The sequence below is a fragment of the Metarhizium robertsii genome (assembly GCF_000187425.2).
Source record: "Metarhizium robertsii ARSEF 23 chromosome Unknown MAA_Scf_14, whole genome shotgun sequence".
NCBI lineage: Eukaryota > Fungi > Ascomycota > Sordariomycetes > Hypocreales > Clavicipitaceae > Metarhizium > Metarhizium robertsii.
In genome coordinates this window covers 310,589-319,111 of record NW_011942154.1, presented here as the reverse complement: position 1 = coordinate 319,111, position 8,523 = coordinate 310,589, and the positions used below count along the sequence as shown (strand labels likewise).

At 56.4% G+C, this 8,523-nt stretch overlaps 4 protein-coding genes across 4 annotated transcripts; 2 read left to right on the top strand and 2 right to left on the bottom strand.

Moving 5' to 3' along the window:
* Positions 1-20: 20 nt before the first annotated feature.
* Positions 21-284, top strand: MAA_11703 (uncharacterized protein; the record flags this gene model as incomplete). Its single annotated transcript, XM_011412618.1, has 1 exon — positions 21-284. The coding sequence occupies one exon, from the start codon at positions 21-23 to the stop codon at positions 282-284; it is 264 nt and encodes an 87-aa protein (XP_011410920.1).
* A 400-nt stretch (positions 285-684) lies between these two features.
* On the bottom strand, positions 685-2,236 carry MAA_07565 (Pseudouridine synthase, catalytic domain protein; the record flags this gene model as incomplete). Its single annotated transcript, XM_007825563.1, has 2 exons — positions 685-2,102; positions 2,203-2,236. The coding sequence occupies 2 exons, from the start codon at positions 2,234-2,236 to the stop codon at positions 685-687; spliced, it is 1,452 nt and encodes a 483-aa protein (XP_007823754.1).
* Positions 2,237-3,201: 965 nt separating this feature from the next.
* MAA_07564 (uncharacterized protein) lies at positions 3,202-5,563 on the top strand (the record flags this gene model as incomplete). The annotated part of the gene is made up of 4 exons (XM_007825562.2): positions 3,202-3,466; positions 3,527-3,810; positions 3,869-4,018; positions 4,094-5,563. 4 exons carry the CDS (start codon positions 3,202-3,204, stop codon positions 5,561-5,563), a joined length of 2,169 nt encoding a protein of 722 aa, XP_007823753.2.
* Positions 5,564-5,855: 292 nt separating this feature from the next.
* Positions 5,856-8,523, bottom strand: MAA_07563 (cap binding protein; the record flags this gene model as incomplete). Its single annotated transcript, XM_007825561.1, has 4 exons — positions 5,856-6,664; positions 6,757-7,837; positions 7,903-8,390; positions 8,463-8,523. 4 exons carry the CDS (start codon positions 8,521-8,523, stop codon positions 5,856-5,858), a joined length of 2,439 nt encoding a protein of 812 aa, XP_007823752.1.

The following is an 8,523-nucleotide window of genomic DNA, read 5'->3' as shown; positions in this document are numbered from 1 at the left end:
CCCCGCCGGCCGAGGACCTCATGGAGGCGCTGGCGCGCGAGCAGACGCTGCGCCGCGAGGCAGAGGGCCGCCTGAGCGCCACGAGCAGGGAGGTCGAGGAGCTGAGCGTCAGCCTGTTCGAGCAGGCCAACGAGATGGTGGCCACGGAGCGCCGCGCCCGCGCACGCCTCGAGGAGCGCGTCGGCGAGCTCGAGGCGCGCGACGACGACAAGAGGAGGCGCCTGGACCGTTTGGAGGCCGCCATGGCCCGCATCGAGCGCGTCCGGAGTATTCTTGACAAGTGAACGTTGAACATTGAACATTGGACATTGGCGTGCTGGCGACTTGGACTGGGGAGCGTTGGATGGCGGGGAAAATCTAGGGTGTTTTTTTTGCTTATGTCAAATGTTTTTTTTTTGTTTCTAGAGCATGAGATACCAGGCGTTGTAACGGCATGTAGAGGACACTCCATATTTGGATCATGCGTGTATGACTAGAACCAGTGCCGTAATATCACCGTGCATGACATGCGAGATGATGCTCGTGTCTGCCTAAATAGAATACATCGACATTGCAGCTCCGAACTGCGGCTGGGTATATTCTCTAATGGCGCGCACTTCTCCCCCACGGCTAATTATTTATACACTTTATTAGCTCTTTTTTGTAGTATTTGTTTCTTTATTTATTCATTTATTTATATATGCTCTAGTCTTCAATGCCATTCCATGACTTTTCGTCATCGGATTTCGTTGCCGCTTCCAGGCTGGGCTTCGCCGCCGACGAGGTCCTGGTTGCTTTGCGGGGAGGCTCGGCAGACTCGCTTGACGGCGACCGCCCTCTCTTGTCCTGCCGACTAGGTGAATCGGCCTCTGTCGACAGGCGGCGCTTCTGCTGCTGCTTCTTGAACGGTGACGTGTCGTGGTCGGGCTTGGGGCTCGTTTGCCGTCCCGGCCAGTTGCCCTCTGGCTCACCGTTCCAGCGCGCCAGCATGTCGGCGACCTTGGGGCCCCAGACCTCTTCGCCCTTGCCCAGGTCGTCGTATTCCAGTGTGTTTGTGCCGCCGACTGTAAAGTCGCTCTGGCGCACGCGGCACAGCTCCGCCATGATGGCCGCCGACCCCAGCTTGGAGCCCAGGTCGTGGCAGAAACTTCTGACGTAGTAGCCTGATGACACGGTGAGCCGAATCTTGCACGCGGGAGGGCCCTCGTCGCTCCATGGCGGAGGTGTGCTGGAGTCAGGCGTGGCAGGAACCAAATTGGACCCCTTGTTAGAATAGACGGGCTGGGGCATTTGTCCAAGGGCCCCCGACATCAGGGCCTTGGGGTCCTTGCTGTGCCGACTTTTCTTGAGCGGGAGGTCTTTGATCAGCTCATCCTGCCGCTCCTCGAAGCGCCTCTTGAACGTCTCGTGCGCCGTTATGGCCTGGTCGTCCTGCTCCTTTTCCTCGGGCGTCAGCGTCTTGCCCGTCTCTTGTTGCTTCTTCACCCTCCACACTTGCTCGGCGAGATTTCGCTCCGCGGCCTCGGCCTCCTCCGTTGGCCACCTGTGGTTGTGCTTCCCGGGCTCGTACCACTCGACGAGCTCGACTTCCAGCGCCTCTACTTGCCTGCCCTCGATTTCCCTGGGGATAGGCTTGCCCTCTCGGGCATATTCATAAAGCGGTTTCCCGTTCATTTTGAGAGCCGAGTACAGTGGTGGGATCTGTGTCTGCTTGCCCCGGAAGCTTTCCAGCTCCTTCTCAACCAGTTCCCGGGTAACATGATCGTAGCCTTTTCTGGATAGAACCCTGCCAACTCGGTCGTAGGTGTCGGTGCTCACTCCGAAGACGACGGTCGTTTCATATGTCTTGGTGCAGTCGAGAAACTGCGACAGCACCTTGGTGCCAGTACCAATGCCCAGGATCAGCACGCCGGTTGCCAGGGGATCCAAGGTGCCCCCGTGTCCTATTTTAACCTGTGATGCCTTCTTTTCGGCCTTTCGGCGATTGAATTGTTTGCCTGACTCCTTAAGCCGTCGTGCCAATTCGGCCTCGAGCATGGGTCGGAAGAAGGTCGAAGGGTTGAAGGCTTGTTGGCACTCTCGCACCACCTGGGCTGAACTCTGGCCGCATGGTTTGTTGATGGCTGCGAGTTCGGGTTAGCAACTGCCACGGGGTGACGAGGGCCATGCTGTTGCGTGGGGCTATGCGCTGGGAAAGAATAGAAAGCGAGACTGGAGACTCACCAAAGACGCCATCACGGACGACGTCTGACGCCATTTTCAACACCTTTCCAGCTCGTCGCATGCGAGCGCAACTGGCACGTGTCGCGCAAATAAGGTAGCGATTGTGCGATTGAAGAGCCGCAGCTGCCTTGCCGGCGCCCGATTACTCGTTTGAATCGAAAGAAATAAAAAACAGGATAAGTCCGCTGCTGCAAAAGTCAAAAATTCAAAAGTCTGGGATGCCGTGTTGCTGTGATGCGGTGATGCGCCGCAAACTTTCCTGGGCGACCAAAGTGGAAACAAAAAAAAAAAAAAAGTCGGCCTGCAACCGGGGGCACCACAGGGAGGGGGGTCAAACGCAGTTCATTGGCCGAGAGGTCCTCCAGGCACTCACTGGCCCGGCAGCAGGGGCCAACCAGACCGGACCAGTTCAATCGATGTCCACTGCCAGGGTGAATTGCTCGGCAGGCTCTCTCGACTCTTTTTGCTGGGTGCGCTTGCCCGCCTACTACTTGGGTATTTATTATATTTGAAAGGTTCTTATATATATCAAAGGAATTCACTGTAAAATACATTTACTTATTATAATATATATACTATCATATAATACTATTACTATTATATGTACAAGTATAAAGTCTAATGGCCAGGTAAGTACCTGGTGAGGCGTGACTCGTGCGCGCACCTAGCAAAAAGACATCTAGTCGTGCGCCGAGCAATTCACCTGCCAAGTGCCAAGGTGGACGCTGCAGTGGATGCTGCAGCGACCCGCCCTGCAACCGCCAACTGTCACGGTAGCCCGTCAGCGTCCCAACGCTCGGTTCAAGTGGCATCGCAACATGGAAGCGCCGCCAACTTCAATGTTGCACTTGAAACTGCCCCGCCAATCGACTCAATCCGCAATCCCAGTCGCGTGCCTCATCGCAGCACTTCGCGACTTCATCTCCTTCTCCGTCCACCAACCTGCGAGACGTAGCCAGCGCCTTTCATACCATCTCCTCTTGCATCATAGCCGCCAACATGACGGGGCGCAGGCGCAGGGCGTCTACGTCCAGCGTGGAAACCGTCGATACCTCGCAAATCCGCTGGCGTCAAGAGTCCTCTGTCGTGCGATCCGTTCCAAAGGCCACCTCCTCCGACGACTGGCCCATCTTCGAGCTCCAAGATGCCATCGTGCTGGATAAAGACGGCGAAAAGATCAAGAATGCCCTTCACGCCGGCCATGAAGGCCCATTCATTGTGAGGGGCAGCCTCATCATCGATGATCCCGCCCAGAGGACGCATCGTAACATGGCCCATCCATCCCCTTGCATTCCCCCAAAGAACTATGTCTGACATTTGCCAGTCATTATGAGAGTGCGCAGCGCCACCCCGCTCGAGATTCGACGTTGCACATCCTACTCTATTGGAGAATCGCCGGATGGAAAACCGTTGATATGGGTTTCGGGCCAGGGCGGCTGGTACGAGATCGATCCATGTCCTGCCTACAAGCCCATGTATAACAAAATGTGCGAGGCAACAACCATGTTTTACAACATGCTTGACATTTATACAGATGACCCGCCGAGGAAGACCAAAAAAGTGAAAAATAGCGCCTTCACGGACGAGCTGGACCAAGTATTTCACAAGGTATCCTGGTTTTCCCTTCCCATTCGACATTGCCGTCACATTGGACTGACACCCGCAGTACGCCGCGCGCATTGGTGATGGCGCAACCCGGGAGGAAGTCCATGAAAGGGCCGACGAACACAGTGCTTTCTTTATCGATCAATTCTCACAAGATGCGGACACTTGGAAGCCAACGGCCTTTTACAAGTATATAACCACGAAGCATGTTGTAAGCTCATCTCGCTACTATTCGAGTCTCTACGTCCGTACGATGCTAACTCCTTTGCCCTTTCTCCTCTAATAGGAGCTGGGTCACCGAATCAGAGAGGCAATGGAGAAGCTGCGTCTCCAGGTGCACTCATCAGACGCAGAACACAGCTCCCGAGAAAAGGCCCGCTCCCGCTCCATCAAGAGCAGCAGCGTCGAAGTCACCGACGAGAAGGCTGTCCAGGCAAGCCAAAGACCAAGACCAGCCTCAACCGCTCCCAAAACCACCGAGAAGCCTAGCCAAGAAGCCATCCCAGCGCCAGTCCCCGTCATGCCACTCTACGTCGCGGGCGGGCAGGACGACGCCGCCGACTCGCCATTGGGCTCTGCCCTCGCTGCACTGGAAGATGTATATAGCAGTACTGGCGCCAGCAAAACTGGCATGACATATCGACAAACCCTCACCAAACTGTTCTTTAGCCGTTACTTCCCCACTTACAAAGACAGCCGCCCTGGCTCTTACAAACAGGGCGTCGAGGACGCCCTCCACTACTACTCCAAGGCTCTCGTTGAGACCCTGGACCCGAAATACCACACTCACGAAATATTCAGCGTACTTCAGGAACTGGCCACGACCCCCTTCCAACCACGAGCATACAAACCATCCGACTTCCCCATCATTCTTGTCCCCCGTAAATCACAACCTCGAAAGGGAACCGCCTCGCTACAACCTTCCATCGACCCCAGCGGCAGCACCGAAGACCACCCTCAACACCATTCTGCGGTGCCGGAAACTCCCAGGCCGCAAGGCAAACGTCCTACACGCACGCCCGGGAAATCCGCCCTGCGCCCCGTAAATCGCGCTCCGAAACGACCCCGCGATGAATTCGAAAGCGATGATGATGGATCCCCCGGCGCCAAACGCTCCCACTACTTCGCCGAAGACGACTCCATGGACGGTGCCCCCGACCTCAACTCCCAGGATGAAAACGACACGGACAACGATGCCGGCGCCGACAGCAGGGAAGCAAATTCCAAGTCCGGCATAGAACTTATCAAACTCGTCATCAGGGCCGACCGGATTCCCGATTCCTCCCCCCGCGGTCCCCACGACATGTGGACCTGCGACGAACAAGGATGCGACTACATAGTCCGAGGAGGCGACCAAGAAGAGTGCCAGCAGAGAATCCAGCAGCACTTCAGGGACCACGAGAAGCAACTCGCACGGGTCAACCTCGCCGTGACGGAGGGCGCCCGCAACCACATGCCCATCAAGTACGCCTACTTCCCCCCGTTTCTAATCCAAGTCTGCTTCGATGCCCCCTTGCCACGTCACTCCTATCCCGTACCCCCGCTACCTCTTCCTCCGCCCGCCCCGCCCCGTTCCCCGTCCTCCTTATTCCCTCCCATTGCAGCAGCAGCAGCAGCAGCGTCACAGGGCACGCCGGCAAGCACGCCAGTGTCCTCTGATCTTAGTGGATTAGCGAGGGGCCGTTTCCGCGCTCTAGTCGAGCGGTTTCGCAGAAACAACAACCCCCGCCGCGGCGCCGCGCGATCGAAAAAGTAAGAAGAAAACAGAAAGTCTAACTTGCTCCCAGCCATTTACTCGAAAAGATTAAACAGATGAGGGACGAGCAGGACGAGGGTGTGCAGCCGATTAAACGGAAGCTGATTGTCTAATGTGGCCAGGTCACGCTGTACATTACAATGCATACATGTACTTTAGAAGGCGTTCGGTTAGATATCCATGTGAATACGAAGTTTGTTTTAATCAAGTACCCTTATTGATGTAATGTACACGCCCCACCCAAATACCAACTAGACTAACCTGTACAACCCATTTCATGACGGGGGGTTTCTCACTCCTGGGCGCCGCCCGGCTGCGCCGCCGCCTCACTTGCGGCGTCGGCCGTGCTTGTCCACCGGCCGTTCTTGGCCTCGGCAACAAACGTCTCCTCTATGGCGGCTAGGCGCTGGAAAACACGGAGCCAGCGCTGCCCCCACCTCCGGATCATGGCCTCCCGCTCCGAGGACCCGTCCCCGTCCTCCATGAGTTGGTCTTTGCTGCCCGAGGCCCAGCTGGCTAGGGCGTCGTTGATGGCGGCGAACAGGTCGCGCATCGAGGAGACCTCCTTGTCGCGGGTGTCGGCGTCTGCGTCGGGAGACGTGAGGAGCTGGCGGACGCGCCCGCTCACCTTGGCGACCGTGTTGGCCACGAGCTCAAAGATGTGAGAGCGGCCGAGGGCCTCGCCGCCCTGCGTGCCGTTGGAGGGGCTGCTGGCGACGAGGGTCCAGTCCACGATGGAAAGGGGCGTCAGGATGGAGTAGTTGAGGAGCTTTTCGATGATGGTGATGGCGACGCCCGGGTGGGCGGCCCAGTAGTTCATGATGGACGAGATGATTTGGGAGCGGGCGGCCGGGTGCGCGGTGCCGACGTCGATGAGGCGGCCCTTTGTGCGGTCGATGCATGCGAGCACGTGGCTCAGTGATTTGGATCCAACCCAGCACACGGCTGTCATGAAGACATCTGTGCTGGCGACGACGGGGTCGAGGGCTTGCTCCTTGGCTTGGGCTTGGATGCTGTCGATGAGAGGCTGCATTTCCTCATCTGGTGCTTTGCGTCGTAGGAGGGCGCTGATTTCTTGGCCTTCCTTGGCAAAGGGGGTATCTGTATTACGGTTAGCCTTGTCATTTTTTTTTTTGGCCATTGATCCCAGCAGAAGGTTGACATCCCCTGGAACAGAGGATACGTATACTTACCAGGATTTGTATATTTGAAATCAGGCACGTCTTTCTCCTTGTCAGGTCCAATAAGGGCGTGGTATGGTTTTGGAAGCGTCTTTTGAATTCTTTGTGCAAAACTTAGCCGAATCTCCTTGTCCAAGGCGCCGAGCAGGAACCATTTGCACGGGTGGAGGTCAGGTAAGACAGTATCTTCGGACCACTCAGCCCACTTCCAAGTGAACCCAAAGTTGCTGAGATGATGTGAGAACCAATCCAAGAAACGGTAGCTGAGTTCAAGGTCTGTTCGTGGCGTGTTGCGGTACAGGAACCGTATGGCTCTTCCAAGACTGGGGGCAATAGCTGCTGGCGCCAGTTTGCAGGCTTCAGTCAGGACGGCGTGATAGTATACGACCTTGTGTTCAGACTTGGGAAGCTGGAAAAGCTGTGAAAAGACGGCATCCACTGCAACATCTTCGGGCTTCCATGTTGAACGATGATCGGGCTGGTTGCGCAGCTCGTCGAATGGAGTAGCCCGCTTGACAAACGTCCCGTCGGCGAAGTAGCAATCAAGATCCATCAAGAATCGAGCAGTAGCATTTCTGTTGAAGTGTAAAACGTTGATGGTGTCGGCGAGTGAATCACGGATAAGAGATGCGGCAATGTTGCTCGGGGGCGGGACCGATTCGACTTCTTGGCCACCGTACACAGAGAAGTAAATCTCCGGGAACAGCAGACGAGGCCCGGCGATGGCCGTGGGAGGAACGGCAATCGCGGGGAGTGCATGCTTGGCCGCATTCGCAAGCTTCTCTTGAACCTCGACCTCCTCTAGCGGCATTTCCCAGGGTCGAGGGATGCAAGCAAGCGCCCAGTTCTTCGACGCCTCGGCCTGCAGCTGTTTCTGGAGCAACATACACAAGTTCATTGATGCAGCGGGGCTTTCGTCATTTCCTTCGGGATGGAACGGATCGACGAGGGCTTGGAGAGCGTGTGGTTCGGAAGCAATGACGTCCGTCTTTTCCATAATGTCCGCGGCCTGTTGGATGAAATGACCTGGCGCAGCAGCCATCGCATAGGGAATGGTAAGAAGAATAATCTTGACGATTTCTGTTCCGATAACCTGCACCCCAAGCATTAACACATAAAAAAGAACATGATGCAACTTGGCAAGCCAAGGACACTTACATCATCCGAGCTTGCAGTCTGCAAATCCGCAGCCCTCATAAACAACTCCTCCAACAACGGAAAGATGCCACTCCCTTCCAAGCACCCTTGCAGGCACGCCAGCAGCTTCAGCAGAAGCTTCACCTCTCTCCACTGGCCCTTTGCGATATTCTCCTCCAGCCCAGTTGCCAGACGGGCAAGCACCACATCCACCAGTTCCGCTTTGAACGCATTGGCCACCACCACGACGGCGCCGACAAATGGTGTTTTGAGGGGTTGCTCCACGGCCAGCTGCATCACAAGGTCGACAAAGTTGTTGCGCAGGTTCTCGTCGTCGTAGTTGTCCGTGACCATTCGCGCAATGGACGTGACCTCCTCGGACCATCGGCGCAACGGGGAATCGGCAAGGCTCAGCAGTTGACGTCGAAGGCGGACCCCCACAGGCGCCGAGTCCACGCGTCGGCGCTGCTGACGGCGGTCATAGTGATCATCGTCATCTGCGTTGAGAGCTACTTGTTAGTCTTGCCGCGGAGGGGACCAAAGTAGCGCCTCTCTTGGCCAAGGGAAGACGTGCGACCAACCTCTATATCGCCTCTTGCGGTTGTTTTGCCCGCCAGACTGGCGTCTGTCATAGTCCGCCAT